Raw genomic sequence first — 25541 nt, forward strand, 5'->3', positions numbered from 1 at the left:
GGGAAGCCCTCTTCTGACATCCTATGGGAAGATAATGTAGTCACTGCTTTTAGCTTCAGTTGATGACCTTTGGATTGAGAGAGGAGTCCTGGACTGTGAGAATGGGGAATGTAGATTTGTGATTGTCTTTGTGGTTGAAATATTGCCACACGGAAGAAGTTTGTTTTGAGAGGGAGCATTTAGAGAAGGCTAGTGCTTGGCTGGTTAGAAGATACTAGAGATTAGAGGCAGGAGAGTCAAGGGAGCCAAATTCTAGAAGGGGTGGTGGTGTGGTAACAAGCGCAGGTGTTAGAACTCGTCTTCTCTCTGACCCGCCTTGCTGTGCCACCTTGAGCAAGTTCCCTGACTGACCTCAGTCTGTTCCTATGATGTTCTCAGTTCACAGGTATGCTGTGACATCTGAAAGACTCTGTAAGCCAAGGCTTCCTAATCAGTGTCTGGAGTAGATTGTATTCCTGAGGGCTGCTTTTATAATTCAGTGACTAGCTGAGTTCTCACAAATCATGTGAAGTTTTTAAGAAGTCATTCCCTCATGTTTTGGAACAATTTCAGATGTCCTTGTAATATCCACAGTCCCCATTTCATTTTCCCCATTTGCAGGCTTTATGGACTCTCCTTGAATTTGGGCCAAACCAGTGAGGCTTAGTTAGAAGCTCATGCCAGGAGGAAGTCCATTGAAATACTGAGGTGGTAAGAAGGGGTTTAAAACTTCTTGTATAATTCCTAGTGAGGTAACCAGCTTGTTTTCTTAGTCCATGGAAGGCAGATTTTAGTGGCCATCCCAAAGAGGGAGAGATGTGAAAGTACAAAGTTGCTTCTGGCCCAGTGAAAGTCGTTCAGTTGTGTCTGACTCTCTGTGACCTCCTGGACTGTAACCTGCCAGACCCTTCTGTCCATGGAATCCTCCAGGCAGGAATACTGGAGTGGGTAGCCATTCGCTTCCCCTGGGGTTCTTCCCGACCCAGGGATCAAACCCAGGTCTCCTGCATTGCAGGCAGGTTCTTTATTATCTGAGCCACCAGGGAAACCCATTAAATTTTCAATCTGTTTTCATCACTGTTGTTTTCAGACACCTCTAGAAAAGTAGGTCACCAAATTTACCTATCATTCAAGTGGTAAGGCTGACAACAGGAATTAGAGAGCAGCGCAAGCTGAAAGGATTTAGGAGTCTTACCAGGGATCGGCCCAGCTCAAATAGGGAAAGCTGCCAGCTGCTGCTGTGCGGCCAGCAGCTGTGTTAGATCAGCAGCCCTGTCATTTGCGGAGTTTGCTGACTTTGACCGTAAGGGGAAAGGACTCTCATCTCAAAGCAAGGGTCGTTCAGTGAAATTCTCCCTGTTGGTAGAGAGGCCTAAAAGTGTAGGCCGAAGAAAGACTTAGAATAAACACGGGAAGCTTCTTTTCCCTTCCAGAGTTTATGCTGGAGAGAATGAGCTCAGGTGGCAGGATGCTTCTGAATCCAACATGTGTTTACTAAATGTAGTTGTCTGTCGATCGCTAATGACTCTTGAGGTTGCTGGCCACACTTAACTTGAAAGCACCACATTGAACCAGCATCTGATCAGTGCTTTCTCCCATGGTGACGAGAGTGCTTAATTGGCTTTATTATTGAAGATGGAGATTGCGTTAACACAGCAAGACAGTGCAAAGGCTGCCCATCTGTAGTGCAAGTCACAGCTCTCTCTCAATGAGTGATTATTAGAAACTTCTAGTCATGGGGCTGTCTGGTGGCTCTGATGGTAGACAATCTGCTGCAACGCAGGAGACCCGGGCTCCATCCCTGGGTCAGAAAGATCTCACGGAGAAGGGAATGGCAACTCACTCCAGTATTCCTGGCTGGGAAATCCCACAGACAGAGGAGCCTGGAGGGCTACAGTCCGTGGAGTCAGAGTTGGACACAACTTAGCAACTAACACTTTTACTTTTCTAGTCATTTAGGGAGTTTGAAACTTCGGGATAGTTTAAACATTTGTATCTTTCTATATGTAAAATTGAAGAATACACTGTTTAGTAGGGGACTCATCCATTGAACATCTGAAGTTTTATTTTTCCGGCTCTGTTTTAAAATGATAGAAACACTCTAGTGATTTTTAGTACAGTGTTTTTGTTCTCTTTCATGCTACCTAAGCATTTAGAAGACTGCGGAAGCTGGTTTTTGCAGCAGTTCAGTTGCGATCTAGCTATCATACTATGACCCTTAAAACCCAAGACCCAGGCTGACGAGTGCCATCTACTGTTCTCGAGCGTTGCTGGGAAAAATTTCGGAAGAAAAGGATGTGCAGCAAAGGCCCCACCAGCCTATTTTGTAAAGAGCTGCCGCCCCTCAGCTCATTGGTTACCCAGCATCTATTATTGTATGCTAGTAGGCATTTTAAGAATCAATGAGGTTTTATTTATAGTTTGGCTCCATTCAACAGTTGACCTAATTGTTGTGTTGGCAATACACAAGTACTTTCTATTATTTGTCTCTCCTAATGAGGGAGGATTTAAAAACGACAAACAAACTGATGATTCCAGTGGAATTTATTGTTGCCAAATTTAATTTTATTGTTTGAGTTTTAGGATTAAAAACAAAAAATGTTCTCACATTGTCCTTTGAACAAAACATATAGATGCAGTAGTCTGTTTAAAAACCCGTCTGTGCATAAGGCATCCACATATGTTCTACGTGGATGAATGTGCATTTGGAAACAATTTTAATGGAGTAAAGAACAGAGACTGTTCTCTCTAGGATATAGAATTTGGGAGATACTAAAATTTTTTGCTTACTAGCTTTTTACTCATTGACTTTTATAGTGAACTGACTACTTCTGTAGCACGTAAGCGGCTTTCTTGAGCTGCCACGTACAGTCCACCTTTTCAGTGTGTGCAGCTCAGTGGTTTAAGTATGTTCACTGTGCTGTGCGACCGTCACCACACTTCCTTTAGTGTGCTCTCCCCGCCCTGAAAAGCAGCCCCCGGCCCGTTAGCAGACACTCCCCGTTCCCTCCTCACACCCCCTCGCTCTGGGTTATCAGTAAATCTACTACTGTCTCTATAGAGCTTCTTGTTCTGGACACTGTATAAACGGAATCATAATGTGGTCTTTTGTGACTGACTTTTCACTTTGGAGCAATAACATACTCAAGGTTCATCCATGTTGTGTTATATATTAGAGCTTGATTTCTTTTTGTCACCAAATTACATTACCCTTACAACTTCTTAGTTGCTAAAATTCCTAATTAGGAAAAGCTTGGATAGACAATATGATTTCTGGTCTTTTTTTCGTGAAAAGAGATCTTATCAGAGTATGGCTTATTGATGTTTTATGCTATTCATTTCCATCTGCCTATAGTAAGAGCAGTTGTGACTCATGAAATCTCAGGAGGTTTTGTAAAGCAGTCCACTGTGGGCCAGGTAAATATTTCAGTCCCAAATGTGGGATCTTGTTTTGAAAAGAATCCTCAAGCCAGCCATAATTGCACAGTTGCTATGCTGGGTCCTCAGAAGTCAGGAGGAAACAGATGTTTGTCTTAGCATCCATTAAGCTTGGATATGCAGGTGTAGTATTAAAAAGGAGAGATTATTGCTTCATTATTAAGTAGCAGAATTAGTGTGGTGTTGGTATTTTTTTTTTTACCCAATTTTCCAAAAGCAGTTTTTCATATAGTCTTCATGAATATTTTGTTTTCTGTAAGAATACATATTTATCATTTCGTTGGTTATTCTACAAAGGTCTCTAAAATGGTATGATAATCCAGAAAGATTCAGATAGATTTCATTATTCTTGATGGTTTATAAGACTTCTGCCCTGGGAGGCCTTGAAGTTAACCCATCACGTACCATTCATTAAGGCATTTAAAATCTACTGTGTCACTTTTTGTATGAGCTCAGAGTATCCGAATGGGGCCATGGCGTTGGGTACAGTTGTCGTCTTGTTCCCCGCACAGGCACCAGAGCAACGGAGCCGTCATTGCCCGCTGTGGACAGCCAGAGGTCAGCTGGTGGGGCTGGAGGAATGCTGACGATGAGCACCTGGTGCAGTCTGTAGCCAGAGCTTGTGCCTCTGACTCCCGATCCAGTGGCAGCAAGCCGTCGGCTAGGAACAGTCCCCGAGACTTCCCCTGTGCAGGAGACCTCTCTGACGTGGAGTTTGGTAAGGAGTCCCTGGGCCTCTGGCAGCAAGTTTTTATAGCATCTGAGAAGCTTTTCTTGAAATGGCCTTTTTCTTTTAAGACAGAATTTGGTTTCATAGAAGAGCGAGAGTGAAGCTTCAGTTAGTGAGATTGTTTGGGGAGTCATGTATCTTGGCAAAAACCAGAAGACCTTCTCTTTCAAACTTGGTTAAGAGGGCTAGAGTGTTGTCTTTCTTGCCATCGTGACAAGATGGACTGTACATGTGATAGGGGACCTACAATGTTTCCAGACCATGAGGGAAACATTGGGCTTACGTTGCAGTCATTCTAGGTAGAACTGAAGTATAAGAGATTGTAGGCAAAATAGAAAACAAACTCGGGAGAGAAGTCCCATTGTATTTAGGTAGTTTGGGTTAGGTGGACTTCACTTAATCGAACTTCTTGGGTACTGTAATAAGTGTCTTTCGTTTTTATTTTGCAACAATTCTGAGATAGGTTCATTTCGTTTTTTCTTCCTGCTCCTGTTGTCCCCAGATTCTTCTCTGTCAAATGCTTCAGGAGCAGAGAGTTTAGCCATCCAGCCACAGAAGCTTTTGATCTTGGACGCACGCTCCTATGCAGCCGCGGTGGCAAACCGAGCCAAAGGAGGAGGTTGTGAGTGCCCAGGTGAGGCGCACAGTGCTTCTGTCCTTGGGAGTCCTGCCCACGCCCTCCTGGGTCGTAGTGCTCAACTCAAAATGAATGGAAAGCCATGTTCCTCAGCCTGTCCTGAGAGAGCCGCAGCTCCTTGGATTCACAGTACTGCGTGCTCTTCTCATGGGAGAAATGGAGATTGGAGTGCAGTGAAACCACAGATTCTTCCTGGTGCCAGCCTTTTGGTGATAAGGAAAGTCCCTTAAGAAGGCCTGTTAGGTTTGGAAGCTGCTTCTTTGGTGACTTGATTTCTCAGCCTTCTAAAAGCTTTTTATTGTGTTTGACATTGGGTATGCTCATCACTGGCCCCATGGAAAAGTCCTCACATGGCTTTTACTTGAAAAACATGGGGTAGAAATTGAAGTAAATACAACTCTAGTGAAGCACCTCAGTCCTGACTTACAGCAGCCCCAGTGTTTGCATACTGGCTTTCTCCGAGGAGGGACCTCTTGGGTGCCAGTTGTGTGCCGATGGAGCAGGTAGAGGCACTAAGCTCCTTATTCAGATGTGAACTAATTGCCGGAAAAAGCAGTTTGAGCACAGAATTTGAATGCATAAGTATGTGGTCCTGCCATGATGCAGGTTAGCAGAGACCCAAGAGGTAAACCTGGGGTAAGGTAGAAAAGTGTGTGTGGGCCCTCCGTCATTCAGTCATGTCAGACTCTTCATGACAGCATCAGCTGCAGCCCACCAGGCTCCTCTGTCCATTGCATTTCCCAGGCAGGACTTCCCGAGTGGGTTGCTATTTCTTATTCCAGGGGCTCTTGCTGACATAGGGATCGAACCCACATCTCCTGCCTTGGCAGGTGGATTCTTCACCACTGAGCCACCTGAGAGACCCTAAAGTGGAAGTCAGAGCTTTTTTTTTTTTTTTTAATAAAAGCTTCTATTTTATGTCATTATCTTCTTCACATGGAGAAGGGAATGGCAGTCCACTCCAGTATTCTTGCCTGGAGAATTCCATGGACAGAGAAACCTGGCAGGCTGTAGTCTGTGGGGTCGCAAAGAGTCGGACACAACTGAGCGACTGACACATCCACACGTCTTTTTCAGAAATCCTTTCTTTTCGAAAAGATGGCTAGAAATCAAGCGCTGTTTTCATCTCATAGAAAAGGACTGGGCTAATAGGCATCAAACACCAGCATCTCATCAGTCAGCAGCTACAGTGGATTGTTTTATAGCCAGTTTGCTCCTTTTGAACTTGGTGTTGTGGATGTTAAATTCACCATATTTGTGTTCTCTCTGTTGCTCTCTCCAGAGTATTACCCAAACTGTGAAGTTGTCTTTATGGGGATGGCAAATATTCATTCAATTCGGAGGAGTTTTCAGTCTCTGCGTTTGCTGTGCACTCAGATGCCAGATCCGGGAAAGTAAGACCTTGGCCTTGGCTTTAAGTTTGCACTGCCCTTTTTTTTTCTTTTTTAATGAGTTGGAGGGGGTCTTTCTACTTTTTTGGTAAACTTCAGTTTTACCATGAGTCCGTGGGTGTTCTCCTTCCTGTGTGAGGATCATTCAGCAAAAAGGAGGAGCTGGGAGAAAAATCTAGCCCTTTGAAAGGTATGGAAATGTGCAGCAGAGAATAGGTCTCAAACCCTCAGAGTGGAAGCACCGCTGCCTTACTTTTCCTGGGCCCTCTTCTTTCTCTTCTCCATGTTTTTGACTCAGAGTAACTTAATTCTTTGTTTTCTGACATCCTGTAGTGACACTTAACCTCCTCTGAACTGGAGTGTTTTACCGTGAACAGTAAAAGTGTATTCATCATGTTCTAGAAAGGGTTAAACTTTTAAACATGCCAGGAGATCAGCTCCTTTTACATTTGCTTATGATTTTAAACTGCTTTCTTATTTACTAAAAACATTACCATGATTTTTATTGCTTATTAAAAATGAATGGCTGGCATTTGCTGTGAGGAAGATGAAATAACACCCTTCCCCACAAGGGAACTGTTTGAATACAAGATAAATTAGGAGGAACACTCTGTAAAAACAAATATGGACAGATAAATATTTGAAGGCCCCAGCTTCACTATTTCGGAAGCTGGAAATGGTGCCGGAGGATAGAGTTTTCTCCTTTCTGGTGTTTGTGCTAGAGCCCGTAGCAGTTTCCCTGAGTTCTGTTGAGTAGATCTCATGACTGCATTAATTTTGCAGCATTCTTTGATTGATTAAATCAAATGGTGGCTGCCTGAATCACTTGTATGAACTCCTGGTAGCAAATGATCAATTTCATCATAGTTGCAATTAGCCAAGAGGGTGAAGCAGTTGTCCTTGGGGAAAAGCCTGACCAGAGAAGTGATGGCTGTCTTGCCTGAGGGTCAGCAGTTTGCATCTGCTACGCGAACTTAGAGCCCAGCTAGTAGTGCTCCCTTCCCTGCTGATGGCACACACAGTCTGCTCAGGTCCAGGGTGCCTGCCACTGACTGCGTGACTTGAGCCAAGGGGCTTCATTCCTGTGGTTATCAGTTTGTCCTGCCTATAAAAAGGAGAGCGTCAGTACTCCCTGATCTCTAATATCTTCCATAGGTTAAAAGTCTTTCTTAAAAAGCTGTTTTTAAGCTCCTGAGTCACGAAGATGTAGTTAACTAGCCCTTGTTTGGCCCACATGGATGTCAGAGAGGAAGGAGTTTGTAGAGGAAGAAGGAGATGGCTTGTCTGTATTCGGCACAGATCACAGCGCATCACTGACGCGTCCCTGTGGATGAAGAGGCGCTGTGGCCGTGGCGGGAGCAGCCATAAGCCGGCCTCCTGACACTTGGTGTGCATCTGGGCAGGGCCCGGGCCTGGGTGTGTTTCTCTCTCAGATTTTGAGAACAGGACGAGGGAGGCTGCAGCGTCAGCACCTCCTCCGTCGGCAGATTTGGGTGCAGTTCCTGTGTTAGGCTGGAGACACCGACCGGGTTGTAAGGATGAGTCAGTCAGGTTCAAGAGAACCGGGTTCTCAGTGGCTGTTTCTCCAGGGGCCAGGAGGTAACTTGCCATTTGTTCTCCGAAGCCCCACCTTTCAGTTTTCTTTTTCAAGACTGTATGAGGAATAAGAACGAAGAATCCACCTGCAAAAAATGTTTCTCAGGTATTTAATAGGCCATAGAAAGTCTTGAGATTCAATTTTTACCCACGACTTAAAAAGTAGGAACCTTCAGTGTATGCTAGGCACTGCACAAGGCAAATGTGACTGTGCCTGAGGCAGTGTCTGCCCTCTTAGGAGTCAGTCTGGTTGGTAGAACAAGCCAGTCCTTGTGAAGCCAGTGCTTATGCAGTACGTTCTGTTGTCTGTTTGCCTGGAAAGACCCTCTCTTTGGGCTATTCCAGAAATTCATACTTATCCGACTCGTCACAGCAAAAGCCTTCTCATAGTCCCCTGACAGAAGTATTGATTCCCTCCTCAGACTCAGTGTTTGAAGGGCTGGACTATGGCCTTAACCACAGATCTGATGATGATTTGGAGAAATTTGAGCTTTTTGTTGGGGGTGGGGAGTAGAATTCTTGGCAGGGCAGAAGAAACAAAATGTCAGCACAATTTTAAAAAAACCTATTGTCATCATTCCCAAGGGGTAATTCTTGGGATCTGATACTTTTTGAAAGCCTTTTGAAAAAAGAGTTTTTTTGATCCCTGCTGAATCCAGTCTTTTTTTTTTTTTTTTTTACTTTATTTTACTTCATAATACTGTATTGGTTTTGCCATACATTGACATGAATCCGCCATGGGTTGAATCCAATCTTCACTAAGCCCAGTAACAATGTGCAGCCGTTGGCTACTCATTTGTGTAAGTCTAAATCATTAGTTTGGGCCTACCCAGTTCTAATCCATAAACATTCAAGACTGGATCAGCAGTGGTAGGTGATGTTATCTGCACTGTTTTTGGAGTGGCGTCCAACTTGTATCTTGTTGTAAAAGTGTTGGTCCCTTGGTCATGTCTGTCTCTTTGCGACCCCATGGACTGTGGCCCACCAGGCTCCTCTGTCCATGGGATTCTCTGGTTAAGAACACTGGAGTGGGTTGCCATTCCCTTCTCCAGGGGATCTTCCTGACCCGGGGATTGAACCAAGGTCTCCTGCATTGTAGGCAGATTCTTTACCATCTGAGCCACTAGGGAAGCCACTGTATCTTGTTACAGAAACATACTGCTTTAAAGGTATTTAATTATTTTATTTGTGTATGCCAAGTCATGGGTGCAGCATGTGGGGTCTTGAGTTGCGTATGTGAACTTGTAGTTGCAGCATGTGGGATCTAGCCCCCAGACCAGGATCGAACCCTGGCCCCCTGCATCGGGAGTGCAGAGTCTTAGCTGGACCACCAGGGAAGTCCCCACAGACATAGATATTTGAGTTTTCCTTTTTTTTTTTTTTTGAGAACTTGTTAGGCAGAGTTGCTGATTATTAAATATAAATATTTTCTCTTTTCCATCTCAGAAGTGGTTGCATTTTTTTCTTTAGGAGAAAATTCCAGAAAGAACTAGCTTTACTGGGTAGATACAACTCTTTACAGACTGAAAATTATTAACTCTCCCTGGGTAATTAGGAGTAAGATTTTTGGAACAAAAGGTGGCCCTGTTAATTACTGTCCTGTTTCTAAGGCTTTCCTGCATTGCATGGTAGCGCCTGGGCCTAATCCTTGTATGTACTTTATAAAGACAGAGATTTTCTGCTTGTTGTATTTGGAGGGAAATGTCTTTGGGAATTGCTTTTTAGTTTGATGGGTATTTGGCATGATCCAGTGTCTCATGGAAAGCGGCATTTCCTGTCCGCTTGTGTTTGGTTTTTCAGTTGGCTCTCCGCTCTCGAGAGCACCAAGTGGCTGCATCACCTGTCTGTGCTGCTGAAGTCGGCGCTCCTGGTGGTGCATGCCGTGGACCGCGACCAGCGGCCTGTGCTGGTGCACTGTTCCGACGGCTGGGACCGGACCCCCCAGATTGTAGCGCTGGCGAAGCTCCTGCTGGACCCTTACTACCGGACCATCGAGGTAGGGCGGAACACTTCAGGGTCACCAGGGGACGCCGGGCAGGGTTTTAGCATAAGTCTTGGTTGAGGTGGTCCTCCAGTCAAAGTGGAATTCCTGTGGTTTAGAATCACTGCTCCTTTACCTTGAGCTGAATTGTGGTAGTACCTACCACAGTGCCTGTTCCTCTTAAAAGGGGGTGGATTGTAGATAACAAGGTACTAAGCATACAGACATATTTTCCTTTACAGAATATCTACTTGGAAAAGTTTTGGCTACCCCGGAAAATGGGGTTTCTGTAGGAAGGATCTTGACGTGCTTATTAGGATAATGGGTCTAAATATCACCACAGTGTTCTGTGGAGAAAGAACCCTGTTGTGAAATATCACCTGTTGGGCTAGAGAGACAAGAAAAACCTTGAAGGTACCCTAAAATATATGTAAATCTGGGATAGGGAAAGATTTTACAAACATGACTTCATAAGTGTAACATGAAAGAAATTTAAAAATAAGATATGAAGGGGACAAAAGTGTGACTTTTTAATAGTGAATGAAGCACTAAAAATAGTCTTAACAAACACTTGGATAAACGCTTAGTTACCACTCCTCTGCTGATTGGGGAGTGGAGGCAGGGGAATTGGGAAACCGTCCTAAGTATGTGTCCCGTCGTTTGGTCACGGGGCTGGGTTGGGGCTCCTGATGGGCTGAGTGGAGGCCGTTGAAAGGGATTCCTGCTGGTGGCCTTGGGTTCAGGACAGTCGTAGTTTGGATAGATAGGCACAAACAGGTCTCTCATGGGTGCTTCCCCGCAGGGTTTCCAGGTCCTCGTGGAGATGGAGTGGCTGGATTTTGGCCACAAGTTTGCTGACCGGTGTGGTCACGGGGAGAACGCGGATGATCTGAATGAGCGCTGCCCAGTGTTTTTGCAGTGGCTTGACTGTGTTCATCAGCTTCAGAGGCAATTTCCATGCTCTTTTGAGTTCAATGAAGCATTCCTTGTGAGTCTGTGCTTGTGATTCTTCATTTTGGGGACCTTCTAAATTCATAGGAGTATCAGTGTAAGTGTTAGTGGGCCAGTTTTCACATTAAACAGCATCCTTTCTAGATTTAATTAAGGGGCTATTCTTTTTTTATTTTAGAAAAAAGGTAACACAGGTGTTTGTTCATTTAATGAATCCATGTGCACTAAGTTTATGTAAAGTCTTTGAGTTGTTCCAGATGTAGCTTTAAAAATGGATAATAGAAGCACTAAATAGTAGTTAAAAATAGAAACAATAGGTTTTCGTCTGCTCCCTCCAGTCAGTCACACTAACCCGCCTGGGTCTATTCCCCACTCTCTGCTCCTGACCTTTGAAGGAGGACACACTGGCCTTGCCCTCTTCCAGCCTCCCTCCACCTGGGCACCAGCTTCCACGCCCTCCTCTGCTCAGCTTCACGGCTTCAGCATTCCTGCTTCCTGCCCTCTGTCGGCCCATTCCCGCTTTTCCGGATCACTGCCGTCGGCATACAAGCCGGGTGCAGTGCCTCCTATCTCAGCACGCCTGTTCCTGGATCCTGCGTCCTCTCGAGCTGCAAGCTCATGTCTTGTTTCTTCACAGCAGAGCTCCTTGGGCCTGCTACATTTGCTCTCCCAAGTTTTTCTCGCCTTCTCTCTTAAACCTGGTTCAGCCAGGTGTTCACCCCACTTTACCAGAGCTGCTCTTGTTAAGGTCACCAGTGATCTTCACGTCGCTAACCCAGTGATCAGTTTTCAGTCACCTTTTAAAGAATTGGCAGTATGATTGACAGGTAACATTTTGTTAGTTTCAGGCATACAACAGCGACTTGACACTTACACATATTGCTGGTTAGCTAGTCCAGCCGCTCAGTCGCATCCGACTCTATACGACCCAGTGAACCGCAGCGCGCCAGGCCTCCCTGTCCATCACCAACTGCCGGAGTCCACCCAAACCCATGTGCATCGAGTCGGTGATGCCATCCAGCCATCTCATCCTTTGTCGTCCCCTTCTTCTGCCCTCAGTCTTACCCAGCATCAGGGTCTTTTCAGATGAGTCAGCTCTTCGCATCAGGTGGCCAAAGTACTGGAGTTTCAGCTTTAACATCAGTCCTTCCAATGAACACCCAAGACTGGTCTCCTTTAGGATGGACTGGTTGGATCTCCCTGCAGTCCAAGGGACTCTCAAGAGTCTTCTCCAACACCACAGTTCAAAAGCATCAATTCTTTGGTACTCAGCTTTCTTTATAGTCCAGCTCTCACATCTGCTAGAAGATACTGCAAAACCTAGTTCACGTTTGTCACCGTGCATAGTGATGAAGTTTTCTCTTGTGATGAGAGCTTTTAAGATGTGCTGTCCTGGCAGCTTTCAGATTTATAGCGCAGTATTACTATCTTACGTCCGACCCCCAACTTAGATCCTCCTAACTCACGTCCCCTCCTGCTGACTTGTCTTATAATAGGAAGTTTGTACCTTTTGACTTGTCTTCCTCTTTGGTTCATCGCTAACTTTTGGCATAATTGAGTCACCCCTGTCTGAAACACTTTCTTCAGTTGACTTCTAGCACACACTGTTAGTTCTCTGCTTCACCAGCTGGTCCTGTCTGTCTCCTCAGCCGGTTCTTTCTTGCCGCCCACTTCTGAACGTTGGAGTGCCCCAGAGTTCAGGCTCCTTCTCTAGGGATTCATCCAGTCCTCTGGCTTTAATTGCTATCTGTGATTCCCACATGTATAGTCTTCAGCCTAGACCTCTGTCTCTACATAACTCCGGGCTCTGATCCACTTGTGACTGCTCAGGATCTCCACTTGAATGTCTTAATGATATTTCATTTTCAGAACTTAGTTCTTAATATCTATATCTCCCCACCTCAACTGTCTTCCTTCTCAGCAAATGGCAACTCAATCCTTCAGTTCATTTAGGGCAAAGCTTTTATGTTGTCCTCAACTTTCCTTTCATATTCCGCATTCAGTCTGTTGGCAGACTCTGTCGTCATGCTTTAAACATGTGTCTAGACCTGGTAACTCACCGCTGTCTGTGCTCTTCCCAGCACTGGTCTAGGCCGCCATCAGCTGTTGCCCCAGGTGCAGATAGGCCATCCAGCAGCCTCAGAGGTCCTTCTGAAACGTGACGCAGACTGTGTCTTTCCTGTCAGGAAACCTCTAGTGACTCTGCTTTTCCACACAGTAAAAGTCACAGTCCCTCTAAGGCCTGCAGGGCTCTGCAGAGGTTACCGTCCAGGCTTCTTCCCCCCCGCCCTTCACCTTGTGCAGTGTCCGCCCGTCACACTGGCCTCCTCCAGTTCCTCAGCAGCTGCAAGCCTGTGCTCCCCTCAGGACCATGGTGCTCGCGGTTGCTACTGCCTGGAGTGGCCTCCCAGTTCTGCCCCCCAGTGCGCATACGCCCTGCTCTCCCCTCTTCAGCAGGCCTCTGCCGCCGAGGCCTCTCCCACTGCCCTGCGTGTGCCCCACCTCCTTCCTGCCCTCCTGCCTCATTGTGCATCGCACTGCCCGTGCCTCCCTAGGGCAGGAGAGCAGGCTTCTCACTGCTGCTCCTCTGCACTCACAGACACGTCTGCGCTGCTCCATAGCAGCGTGTTGAAGAAGCTGTTCTGAAGTGTGCCCTCAGTTCAGACTTGGCGGCGCACTGACCCGCTCTTGTGCCCAGTTAACTTAGGACCTCGGAAGTTGTTTACAGGGCGGCTAAGAGGATGGGGGTGCCAACGCCCTTTTGAGTCAGGAGTGATGGTGGTCGGGGTTGTGAGGAGGCTGCAAGTTGGTTCCCCTATCCTTCCCGAGTGTGAGCTGAAGTGCACATCAGGGGTGTTGAGGAAGGTGGCTCTGCTGGGCTGACTTCCCCCCAGAAAACATGTATCCCTTGCTTGACTTTGCTTCATGTTGGATCTCAGGTGAAACTGGTGCAGCATACCTATTCCTGCCTCTTTGGAACATTCCTGTGCAACAACGCCAAGGAGAGAGGAGAGAAGCACACTCAGGAACGGACTTGTTCTGTGTGGTCGCTGCTTCGGGCGGGCAACAAGGCTTTCAAAAACCTACTCTATTCCTCTCAGTCAGAGGCCGTATGTATCCTTCAGCCTTTTTGCTCTCAGCAGCAGAATAAATTCGGGGATGGGGACACATGGGGTCCTTTCAAGAAGCGGCTGTTTTCTCGAAGGCCTCTCGGTGGTCTCTGGATAGCTTAGTTGCCTTTTTTTTCCAACCACTCTGTCCCGAGAAAGGCCTGTTTTCTGGTTATGCTTTGCCCTGCTTCCAGCCCCTCTTTGTTTGGGGTGGTGTGACCTAACACATGTCTCTACTTGGCCACTCTAGATAATAGAGTCTTTTCTAAGCGTCTCTGCCAGAGGTTAACCTACTCCCAGCATCTCCTGACAAGTAGAGGGGCACTTAGGTCATTCCCCTGGATGCCTGACAGCTCAGAAGGTGCTGCAGGCCCCCCGCAGCTTCCCAGTGTCAACAGGCAGTGATACCCACTGCAGCTTCTGCCTCAGCAGAAAGCTGCATGTGACGCTGGCATGTCTGTCTGATTCTCCGCTCACATGGAGAACTGGCAGCTCCTTTAAGACTTTGCTCCTCAAAGGAACACCTTCTGTTAAGCAGAGAGAAGGAAGCACGCACATCTGTGCATTGGTCCGTGGTCTCGTTCCTCGTGTCAGAGTGCACCTTAAATTCTAAGTCACAAGGAGGCTAATCCGAGGTTATATTGATTTGCTGGACTGTTAATGGATAACTTCTTACTTCAGTTAAGTAGTCCAAGGAAAGATTGGAGCTAGCTGCTTCTCTCTCTCCTGTGCCTGCTAGACAAGTAGCAGTATGGAAGAAAGCTTCCTTCCTTCCTTTCCACATGATTAACTTAGATGATCCTATAAAACAGGTTTGACAGTGTGTTCTGAAGCCAGACTCTATACCAGGGAACAGACAATCACCATCTAGCAGAATGACTCACTTTCTTGTGCAGTAAAAGCAACAAATTAAGCTGAGAAAAGCCAGTCGTTCAGTAAAGGTGACCTAAGAAATAACTAATGAGCAGTGGAGTTTTGAAAAATGTTTAGATTTCACAGAGGCTCTCGGGTGAAAAATGTCTACTGCCTGCTCTTGGCCCCAGATAAGAGGTGCATTCGCTCATGTAATGGCTTTTAGAGATCTTGGAGGACTGCTGGGCATTCCCACTTGTGCTTGCTCTTCCCCTCGTTTCTAGACATTTCTGGCAGACCTGTGGGAGCGTGTTTGAACCAGTGCCCCCGCTGTCTCCTCAGGTGCTGTACCCTGTGTGCCACGTGCGCAACCTGATGCTGTGGAGCGCCGTGTACCTGCCCTGCCCGTCCCCGTCCACCCCCGTGGACGACAGCTGTGCGCCGTATCCAGCCCCAGGCTCCAGCCCCGACGACCCGCCCCTGAGTCGGTGAGCCTGGGGCTGATGCCGAGTCCTCAGGTCCTTCGTGGGTGTATTCCTGTGTTGGGGTGTACGCAGGGATGGTCGGAGATTTTGACATTGTCTGGCTCCACACGTCTTTCTTAGCTCTCTTGAGGTTTTCTCAGGGAAGGTGTAAGGGTTTGGAGCTGTGAGGCTCTGGATCGCTTGAGCCTTGTCCCTGAAGAGTACTGGGCACCCTTTCCGCTCTGTTCTTGGGCAGTTTCTCAGTGATGGAGCAGATCCTCTGGGTTTCTGTGACCCTCTGGCTTGAGTTGCAGCCACAGCTCTGTGCTCCTGCCTCTGTGCCGTGACTTGTCACCTTGCCCTTGAAAGGCAGAGTTTATCAGATGATAGTCTGCTTTGCAACCTATGACTTAGCTTCATTGAATTCAGACTGATGAGCAATAATTTAAAATATTGTACTGTCAGAAAACCAGCAACGCTACTTTTCTTTGCTACTAATTGAGAAATGCAGAAGCATCATGAAGATTGTCTTTCTGAAACCGTGTTTGGTGTTAGTTCATCTGTATGTGTTGGGCATGGGGTAGGGGAGGTGCCCGAGAGTAGAAGGTCTCAGCCTGGACCTCCTCTGCCTGCCGCAGCCTGAGCCTTATTCCAGATATGCCACAGCTCCTTGAGTAGCTGTGATGGAGCCAGTGAGGAAATGACTGCCTGTTAAAACCTGTTGTCTCTGACTTCCCCCAGAACAACCTCAGATCCTTATTTCCCCCAAACTCCTTTCTTTAGGCTACCAAAGACCCGATCATTTGACAATCTGACCACCACCTGTGACAACACAGTGCCTCTGGCCAGCCGGCGCAGCAGTGACCCAAGCCTCAACGAGAAGTGGCAGGAGCACCGTCGCTCGCTGGAACTGAGCACCCTGGCCGGTCCTGGGGAGGAGCCTGTGGAGCCTGACAGCCTGGGGAAACCGACCAAAGTGCTGGGTGGTGCCGAGCTGTCTGTTGCAGCTGGAGTAGCTGAGGGGCAGATGGAGAACATTTTGCAAGAGGCCACCAAAGAGGAGAGTGGGGTAGAGGAGCCTGCCCACAGAGGGGTGCAGGAGGTCAAAGAGGAGGCTCTGTTAGAGGAGGGGAGCAGGGGTAAGAGCCCCGAGGGCTCAGCCTGTGAACTTGGTCAGCAGCCAGAGGTGGGTGAGGCTACCCTAAGGAGCCACCCAGGCACCAGCCTTCCTGGGCTCACACAGGGTGTTCCTGAGCAGGGTGGGCACACTGTTCTCCCCAGTTCTCTCCAGGAGCCCCCCAGGGGAGAGCTTTCCCAGGAGGTCCCTGTGGAACTGTCTCAGATAGGAGCTACGGCAGAGGCCAGGGAGGAGGCATCCCTTCCCGTCTCAGCAGCTGTGGAGGTTGACTCGGGTACCTCACAGTCAAGTTCTCTGCCCTCCCAAGTTTCATTTGAGACCAGAGGACCAAACATGGATGGGTCTGTGGACATGTTAATGGAAGATAAAGTGAAGTCAGACAGCGGGCCCCAGGGCCATCATAGACCTGGCCCAGTCCACAGTGGCCGGCTCGGTGGCAAGGACGTGCTTCCTCCAGCCGTGGAGCCCAGGCCTGCAGAGAGAAGCCTGGCCGAGAGGCCCCAGCTGGGGCCTGCGGTGCACAGGACTTCCCCCGGCAGCGCCCGGAGCCCAGCACATTCTCCTAGTGCCTTGCCTTTAGCTGAATGTAAGGAGGGGCTTGTGTGCAACGGTGCCCCAGAGACTGAAAATAAGGCCTCGGAGAAGCCCCCAGGGCTTAGTACCCTCCAGAAGTACCCCACCCCCAATGGACACTGCGCCAACGGGGAGACCGGGAGGAGCAAGGACTCCCTGAGCCGCCAGCTGTCGGCCACAAGCTGCAGCTCTGCCCACGTCCACGCGAGGAGCTTGCACCCCAAGTGGCTGCATGGCCACTCGGGGAGACGGTCGGCCGCTGGCAGCCCTGAGCAGCCTTCCCGCAGCCACCTGGACGACGACGGTATGCCCGTGTACACGGACACGATCCAGCAGCGCCTGCGTCAGATTGAGTCGGGCCACCAGCAGGAAGTGGAGACCTTGAAGAAACAAGTCCAGGAGCTGAGGAGTCGCCTGGAGAGCCAGTACCTGACCAGCTCCCTGCGCTTCAACGGGGACTTTGGGGATGAAGTGGTGAGTACACCGTGGTGCCTCCGTAGCTGCACAGGAGATGGGCACGCTGTGGCGGGCGCCCTCTGTCCGGATTTCAGAAGCAGTCGGAAAGGTTTAGAGCAGCCCCGGTGAGAGGCTGCTGCACCTGGCTCCTGCCAGGTGCTGCTCTCCCGCCGGCGTACCCTCCGCAGGCGTCCTGTCTACAGGAGAGGCAGGAAGCGAGTGCACACTCGCTGTGTGGCGGGTCAGTTCTCTGTGCAGAGAGGGTCAGGCCTTGAAGAGCGTGAACTCGCAGAATGACATTCGTCCAGCAACACCAGATATGCCTGTCGAGTCACAGTGCCTGTACTAACCCCAATAGCTAGTGAGCGGTTAGTCCCCACCCCCCAAGTACCGTGAGCTGTGGCTTGGAAGGTCTAGTTCTTTTTAAACATATTTGTGCCCATCTTGTGGCAGGTGGTGGCAGTAGAGAAGGGAAGGAGGATTGGTTTCTAGCACAGTCGGGAGTTAGTGCAGATGGGCCTGGGGACTGGAGGGGGGAGTACCTGAGGGGAGGGTCTCAGGGAGACACTCTGCTTCCTGGTGGGTCTGACTCGGCGTGATTAAGAACAGGTATGAGTCTGGCTCTGAATCAGTCAGCGTACATTAAAGGCGGGCTCATCCAGTGACTTCACTTCAAACTGACTTGGTTTTTTCATTTTCCGGGAGAGTCCTTCAGAGAAAGGAGGACACGCCAAAGCACTGTTTCAGCACACAGGTGTCAGTGGCAGGGTTAGATTGGCAGGTCCCCTGGAGAAGCCGACACGGCGTTCCCCCTCCACCCTGGTCACTTCTGCCTACTCACTCCCTGGAGCCCGAGCGAGGGCTGCCCCTCCACTCGAGAGTCACTGCACCCGGCCTTAGATCTGTGTATCTCTCTTCCAGCTGAGCTCAACCCTGTCTCTGCACCTGCTCAACCCAGCTCTCGATGGCTGAGGCACCTAGAGATTCAGCAGCCCTAACACCCAGGCCCGCCCACATTCCCCGTGCTCCCTTCTTTGCCAAGCTCTTTCTTCTTCTGGGAGGAGACCAGGTTCATTCTGTTCAGCTGTGTTTGTTTGCCAACAGACTTCAATTCCCGACTCGGAAAGCAATCTGGATCAGAACTGTTTGTCTCGCTGCAGCACAGAGATTTTCTCTGAAGCCAGCTGGGAGCAGGTGGATAAACAGGACGCGGAGGTACAGGCTCAGCCCCTGTTCTGAGTGCCAGCCCTGCAAGTGTTCGCGTCCTTCTCCGCCCCCACCGTCTGTCCCCCCGCCCCAGCCAGGGGAGACCTCGCCACACACTCGGCCCTCTCTGAGTCTCAGCACCTGTGCATCCCTGTCACGTCTGGAGTTTCTAAGCCAGGGAGACTTGAGCCAGCCCTCTTTCCTCAGTGCCTCTGCACTAGAGCGTTGCCCACTCACAGCGACCAGGCTGCTCTGGCTGCCTCTTGATCTCAAGGGAGTTTGGAGTCCCCTCGAGGGGAACAGTTTGGACGCCTTTCTTGTACTGCTGACATCAGGCCTGACTGGCTGGCACCACTGGAGCCGGTGTGGTCCTTGTGACCCTTGCTGCCCCAGCATGGCTCCACTGGCTCCAGCTGGGTGGCCCATCTCCTGTCGCTGACCTGGCCCCAATGTTTTACAGATGACCCGTTGGCTCCCTGACCACCTGGCCGCCCACTGCTACGCCTGCGACAGTGCCTTCTGGCTTGCCAGCCGGAAGCACCACTGCAGGTACCCCTGGGGGCAGTGGCGGGGCGGGCGGGGTGTGGGGGCCGAGGCTGGGGCAGAGCCTGCGGACGGAGATGCGGGCATCTGGCTGGCAGACCCAAGGGTCTTCAGGACCCTGGCCCACCTTTTGTGCTTCTGAAATCGGTGTTTGCAGGACTTCATTTGATGTCTGTCTTCCATTTTAGAGTGATTGTAAGTTTTGAAATGTACATACGATGTCCCTTTTTGTTTTTTCCTCCTTGATTGGTGAACAGTAGCTGTTGCCACCCGAACCGCCACTCCGTATTCTAGAGTGACCGTGCCTCCCGTGCAGCACAGCTGCTGTGGGCAAGAGCTTTCCTGCTGTGGGCGGGGAGCTTCATTCGCCTGCCCCCTGCCCTGCTCCCTGGCCTCATACTCCTTGGGGGTGGGGGGCTGGTGGGGACTGGCTGAGAACACAGTTTTCGGTCCACAAGGCTCTTTCTTCTTTTTGGGCTGCAGAGTGAGTGGCTACGGATGCTTTGCTCCAGGTGGGGTGGTGACTGGAGAATGGTGTTCCTGGGATAGGAATTTGATCTGAATTGTGACAGAGCTCACCCGCATGAGTGGACCTGGTTTAAAATGGAACCACCTATCTGTCCAGCGATGATGCTTCCAGGACTGTGTATCTCCCCGCCCTCACCCCAAGCCCAGATGTCTGTAGTTGGCTTCTCCTCTGAGCTCTCTCTCCCCTCCTTGCAGGGACACTGATCGTGTTGATCAAACGTGGTGAGCATTTGCAACAGCTTGTCTGTGGTGTCTGCACATCTCCAGTAACTTCTCCACACTAACGCTCCCATTCCCCCTCTCTGCACTCACTGGGATGAAGCTTGGGGCTGGGAGCGCAGGCAGGTGGGGCTGGGGGCGTGGAGGCACCATAGCCGCTGGCTGAGGAGACCACTGGAGCTGGTCAGGCTGCAGCCGAGGGTGCGCCTGCTGACTGCACAGGTCAGGCGAGCCATCTGGCTGATGGCAAGAGAGGTGTTTCAGCAGGGGCTGGTCTTGTGAAGTGGCCAGTAGAGGGGTATTTAGAGCTTTGTCTTTTGGGTCAGTCAGTCCCTGAGATGCCAGAATAGTACTGGCATCACTACTCTTTAAGAAAAAAAAAAAAAGAGCCCAGGACCAAACAGAGGTGGTCTTTCCAGAGAACTGCTAGCATTGAAAACTGCAAGACCAGACCCCACGTGGCATCCATCAGGATTGCCTGAGAGAGGTCAGATAGACAAGCTTAGCTTATCAAATTCATGTCAGGCCTTTGAGCTGAATTCCAGCAGGTATGTGAAATAAATATACACATTCAGAAATAGATTGAGGCAGTTTCTCTCTGTAACCACAGGTTTCTTACTGATACATGCTTTTCAGAAACAGTTATGAATTACTGCATTCCAGAGGATGAAGTCTTGTGTGTTGGTTTTCATTCCGTCTTTTCATTGCCCCTTTCCTTTTGTGGTATTCTTTCGTCCACAAAGGGTATTCAGCATTCTCTTTCGTGCTTAAGTGGCCCTTAATCCAGCAGTGGGTTTCCGTTCTGAGGAGCATAAAGGAGAGGTCGTGAGTGATGCTGGCTGAGGAGGAGTTCCCCTTTAGCTTTTGACCCTACGTCATTGGAGGGCTGCATCAGACTCCTTGGAGTCTCCTGTTGGGCTTATTGGGGTTGCTTTTAGGGCCTCCCCAGGGTGGGGCTGTAAGGGGAGCAGAACCTCAGCCTCTGCCAGCTCCCGTTCCTGGAGGCCATACAGAGCATCTGTTTGGGTGTGCAGACACCTGTGCTGCACACACGCGTCAGAGCTGGGCTTTCAAATGGAGGAAGGGTGAGAGGTCAGGGTGCAGTCAGACTTTCAGAGAGCAGATCCTCCCTGGAGATGCATGCAGGCAGCAGAGTGACCCACAAAAGTGACTGACCCTTGTCTGATCGGGGGTGTGTGTGCACGCGTGTTCACCTGCATTGTCCTCTCACCCTGAGCGTGTGGCACTGGTTGCTCGTCTCCTGGCTTCGCATGCCGGCAGCACAGCAGTCCTAGATGGCAGCAGCCTGCTCTGTTACTGCCTGCGAGCCTTTGGGCACGGGCTTCTCACTCCCCAGGTGGGCTGGAGGTTTCTCTCATCTGAGCGGCTCGGAGACCGATTGAACTGGTCTCTGGCCTCTTCATGATGTCGAGCTACACAGAGGCCATTGCTCAGGTGGTGTGGCCACAGGGTTTTCCTGGGCCGAGACTCAGCCATCGAGCCCAGTAGCTGCCTTCCGCCCTGGGCCCGTTTGCTTTCATGGCTCTCTGTTGAGCAGTGCCTTCTGACAGCTGGTAACCGTGAGCTGTAGTGATAAGGCAGCCAAGTGTCCTGGACCCTAAAGTGAAAGTGCTGTGCGACTGTGCTCGGGAGGGCTCCCTTCCCTGCCTGGCTTCTTCCTGGGTCAGACCCACCGGACTGTTTGGTGTAGAGGAGTCTCCGTCTCCAGCATATAGGAGTTGCATACCGGGAAGCCCCGTCTTCGGAAGCTGGTTCCCCAGCCTGTCTCTGCTGCTGACGCTAACTCTGCTTTTGTTTTTTCTCATCTCAAGGAACTGTGGGAACGTATTCTGCTCCAGCTGTTGTAACCAGAAGGTTCCAGTTCCCAGCCAGCAGCTCTTTGAACCTAGCCGAGTGTGCAAGTCTTGCTATAGCAGCCTGCATCCCACAAGCTCCAGCATTGACCTTGAACTGGATAAGCCCATTGCTGCCACTTCAAACTGAAGCTCCGTGACCTGGGGCGGGCGGAGGCCAAGCTGCTCCCCTGACAGGCCCACGCAGCCTGGGCAGACCTAGAGGCCCGTGCGCTTTGGAATGGGGGCGTGAGCCAGCTGTGCAGAATGGCGGCCCTTTGGGGTGTGCCGCTGGGATGTGCTGAGTCCTCCCTTCCCATCCCGCCCCCACTTTTTTTCCCCTCCATTTTCTATCCTCCTTCTGCCTCCAAAAAAGAAAAAAGTACCCTGGTTGTCTTAAAAAAAAAAAAAGAAAAAGAAATTTTTTTTTTTTTTTTTTTTTTACGAAAGACCAGAGGCTGCCAGCTGTCAAGCGATGCTGAGCGGTGCTTTGTTCTTCAGGATGGGAGGAGGCTGGTTGAGTCAGGAGTGGAGGCCTGAGCTAGATAGCAGGGAATAACGCCGGTACTGCTGTTTGTGACCAATCCTCGTTACCACCGCCACAATCAAAGCTGAGTGGAAACCTTTGCTTCTGAGGACGCCGAGAGCATCTGCCCTAAGAGCAGTGCCCCTGTGCCCTCTCCCTGCCGAGAGGGGCTGGGCCAGTCCTGCCACAGGCAGAGGAGTGGGAGTGGGGTTGGGAGGGGGCACCCTCCAGAGGCCCTGAGAGGGCTGGCCGTGGGTGGCTGGCATCTCCTTCTCCACAGGATTCTCTTGTTATATCGTTAAGGGACCCAGGTGTCTGGGCTCCCCTCACTGTCAGTGGTTGGCCCCCTCAGCCAGGCCGGCAGCTCTTCCCACCCTTGGGCGTCAGACCAGCCAGAGCACAGCACCCTGCTGCTGCGGTCAGGGCCAGAGTGCGCACTGAGCCTGGGGAGCGCCTGAAAGCCCCCTCACAGGCCTGGTCCCCCAAACACTCTCTTCTTCGGCCAGCACAGGGAAGTCCAGACTCAGAGTTCCCAAGCCGCCCCACTCCCAAACAATCCTGGATCTCCTCCTCGAGGGTAGAATCGGTCTTTCAGAGTGCAATCGTCTAGAAAGGGGAGTGTGTCCCACAGAACCAGCCTTCCTCCACCGCCCTTTGGAGCCCGGCCCTGCTGTTGTGCTGCTTGTCGGCCGCAAGACGTGGTGACTGCAGGGTTCCTTAGAGAAGGGACATAGCCCGTCGGAGATGCAAGGCACCTCTCCTCAGCAAGCTTTGATGTGGCCCTTTGATAAGGCACTCAAAGAGCCTTAAATCAGGATTTGTGGTGGAGGTGGCTATGGAGAAGGGTGGAGCAGAGTTGAGGTGTGTGCTTTGTGATCTTGGTGTCCATGTTTGTGCCTGCCCTCCCTCCCTGGGGAAGGGCCCTGCTCGGCGCTGCAAAAAGCTGCTAACTGGTAACGGGGCGGATTGTGGTGAGCAGTGGGGGTGCAGCCTGGGAACTCTCCCGACCTTTTGGGAGCAGCTCCCTGGCGAAGGGTAAGTTGTGTCTCAGGAAGGTGGCTCCTGTGTGTGCCTGGGTATAGCTAAGACTTGGCCCGAAGCCTTCCCTGGAGCTGTCAGTCCAGGCAAAGCCAAGGGCACCTGAGCACGGCTGACTTTCCAGTGGCAGCTGGCTGCTCAGAATTTGCATTGAGTGAAACAGGGTGTAAGTTCTCCTCCACACTCGGTGTGGTCAGGCCTTGCAGGTTGGGAGAAGTCAGTCTAATTGAAGATTGTGCAGTTCCTAGTGACAGGTGCCAAGAGGTAATGATTACGGGTTTCTTGGGTCTGATGTACAGTGTGAATAAATGCTTGCAGCTCTTAGCCCTTTTTTGATCAATGAAGCACTTTTTTATTAATATTTTTCTTTGTATGTAAAGGAGGAACCGTAACTCTCCGTAGCTGTACATATAACCCTTTTCTCCTAAAGAGGAGTCGATCAGCGCTCCTGTATTTTTCATTTTTTGTCAAAGCAAGAAGTAAATACTTTAGAACTGTTAAATATATAAATAAAGTGAATAAAGTTTAGTGTTCCGCATGGTAGCGTTTGCTAGCACGTTCTGATTTTTCTCCCTGTGGTTTTATTTCCCTTCATCCCATTTCCCTCTGACACCAAAGCAATTTGAGGTGCTGCTGAGAAACTGAACTTTGACACAGGAAAGCTAGATTTCTTTTTAGCTCTAGACCTTGGCAAGCAGCCTGCACCGTGATGCCCACACACTAAAGCACATTTCCTTGATGGGTTTTGCCCCTATGATCTCCAAAGTTAAAAAGGCAAAGCACACAGTCAGCTATTCTTCCTTATCCGAAGAACTGAGTGTCAACGGTAATTAAAACTACCTCTGTCCTCCAGGCTTTTTTTTCCCTGCTGTTACTCTGATTTCAGCCAGTGCTCCGGCCCCTTAGCCCCACACACCAAGGGAGCATCGGCAGCGCCTGCAGCTGCAAGTGAGCACCGAGGCCTGTGTGCAGTGGAGACTGAACGGGGTTTGCGGGAGGGCGGCCAGAAAGCACCCTGCCTCTGCCTGTCCTTGGCAGAGACTCCTTGGGGCAGAGGAGACCGAACTGGGTGTGAGTGGACTGTGTGCATAAGTAGAGGCCGCCTGCCGCCTCCTCCAAGAGGGAGGAACCTCCGCCTCTTAGATCTGCAACAGTTGGCAAGGCCGTAGCTTCCCGTCACTTCCTGACTTGCTCCTGCTCTCTGTAGAGGGATTTTCTTGCCCATGTCACTGTTGGGCACCCTTCCCGCCCCTTGGGCCTCTGGGGGACATAACGTGGTGTAGTTCTTCCCAAGGGGGGGTAGGTACCAAGCAGTGCCCAGCTCGGGTCGCCAGCCTTACATCTGAGGTGAATTGTGGGCTCTTGACAAGTGGCCTGCGGTGAGCCACCTGAGCGCCTCCCAGGGTCGCTCTCTGGATGTACTCACTGCTTAAAGTACACACACACTTAAACACACTCCAGCTGGTTCCAGGCTGAGATCTGTGTGTGCCACGTGGCAGGTGTGTGAGGGAGGTGCCACTTCAGCGGCCTGCAGTCCATCAGGGAGCTGTCTGGGCTTAGACCACTTTGTGAAAACCTGAGTGTGTGTCTGCAGAGCTCCTGTTCCTGAGGGCTAATGGTTCAGCCCTTGGTAAGTTAGAAATGCTGGGAGAATCTAACAAAGCTGTCGGGGCCACAGATGGGGAACTGCGGGCGTTAGGATGGATGACACCTGCAGTATGGGCAGAAGGCAGGCAACTGCCCCCTGAGGGAGGCTGTACGTGGAAGAATTGGTTATCCGAGGACACGGCCAGTGTTCCTCACTCAGGGCTCTCTGAGCCCTGGAGCACTAAAGGTGACCTTGAGGTGCCAGGTCGTCATTGTCATCTCCGGATTTGCCTTTCCTGGGTCTCAGTAGTTCCCTGCTTTCTGTACTTTGGTCTTGATCCCAGTCCAAAAAAATGATAGAGTTGCAGTGATCCACTAAGACTTCCTAGTAAAGGTGTACAGAAAATTGATTTTGCAAAAATGCTCATTATTTCGGCATTAGCAAAGAATAGTCTAAAGAATTAGACACTGGCACATTTAAAAGGGAATGAACAAAATGCTCCCAGAGCATCCAGCTATCAAAAAAAAAAAAAATCAAAATGGGAGTAGAGAGTAAACCCTAGAATACAGTTTTCAGGCCACTTGGCTTGATACACCCGGCTTGGCCCGCGAGGCTGGGTGATGCCCTGCCCCTGAAAGCCCCGGGTAGCGGAATGCCGTGTCTGCCGAGGCTGCGGCTGCCGGTGATGATGGGCCTGGGCTGTGCAGCAAAATGACTGAGTCTCCCCTTGGAGTTTGGAAAACA

At 50.1% G+C, this 25541-nt stretch overlaps 1 protein-coding gene across 11 annotated transcripts in view; it reads left to right on the top strand.

Annotated features, from left to right (window-relative positions):
- MTMR3 (myotubularin related protein 3) overlaps positions 1–23752 on the top strand; it is a 129678-nt gene extending 105926 nt beyond the window's left edge. For 5 of the 11 annotated variants that reach the window (XM_060401307.1, XM_027956749.2, XM_027956748.2 and 2 more), the window contains 12 exons: positions 3930–4135; positions 4650–4781; positions 6067–6178; positions 9572–9767; positions 10555–10740; positions 13643–13813; positions 15008–15153; positions 15913–17314; positions 18401–18511; positions 18963–19051; positions 19769–19795; positions 21625–23752. In XM_060401307.1, coding sequence (XP_060257290.1) covers positions 3930–4135; positions 4650–4781; positions 6067–6178; positions 9572–9767; positions 10555–10740; positions 13643–13813; positions 15008–15153; positions 15913–17314; positions 18401–18511; positions 18963–19051; positions 19769–19795; positions 21625–21796 — 2950 coding nt within the window. In that variant the 3' untranslated portion in view covers positions 21797–23752. Of the gene's footprint in view, positions 1–3929; positions 4136–4649; positions 4782–6066; positions 6179–9571; positions 9768–10554; positions 10741–13642; positions 13814–15007; positions 15154–15912; positions 17315–18217; positions 19052–19768; positions 19796–21624 lie in introns of those variants that run through there. The other 6 variants (XM_027956754.2, XM_060401308.1, XR_009597059.1 and 3 more) reach the window with 6 other exon arrangements.
- The last annotated feature ends 1789 nt before the right edge of the window (positions 23753–25541 follow it).

Source organism: Ovis aries, chromosome 17, assembly GCF_016772045.2.
Source record: "Ovis aries strain OAR_USU_Benz2616 breed Rambouillet chromosome 17, ARS-UI_Ramb_v3.0, whole genome shotgun sequence".
Taxonomy (NCBI): Eukaryota; Metazoa; Chordata; class Mammalia; order Artiodactyla; family Bovidae; genus Ovis; species Ovis aries.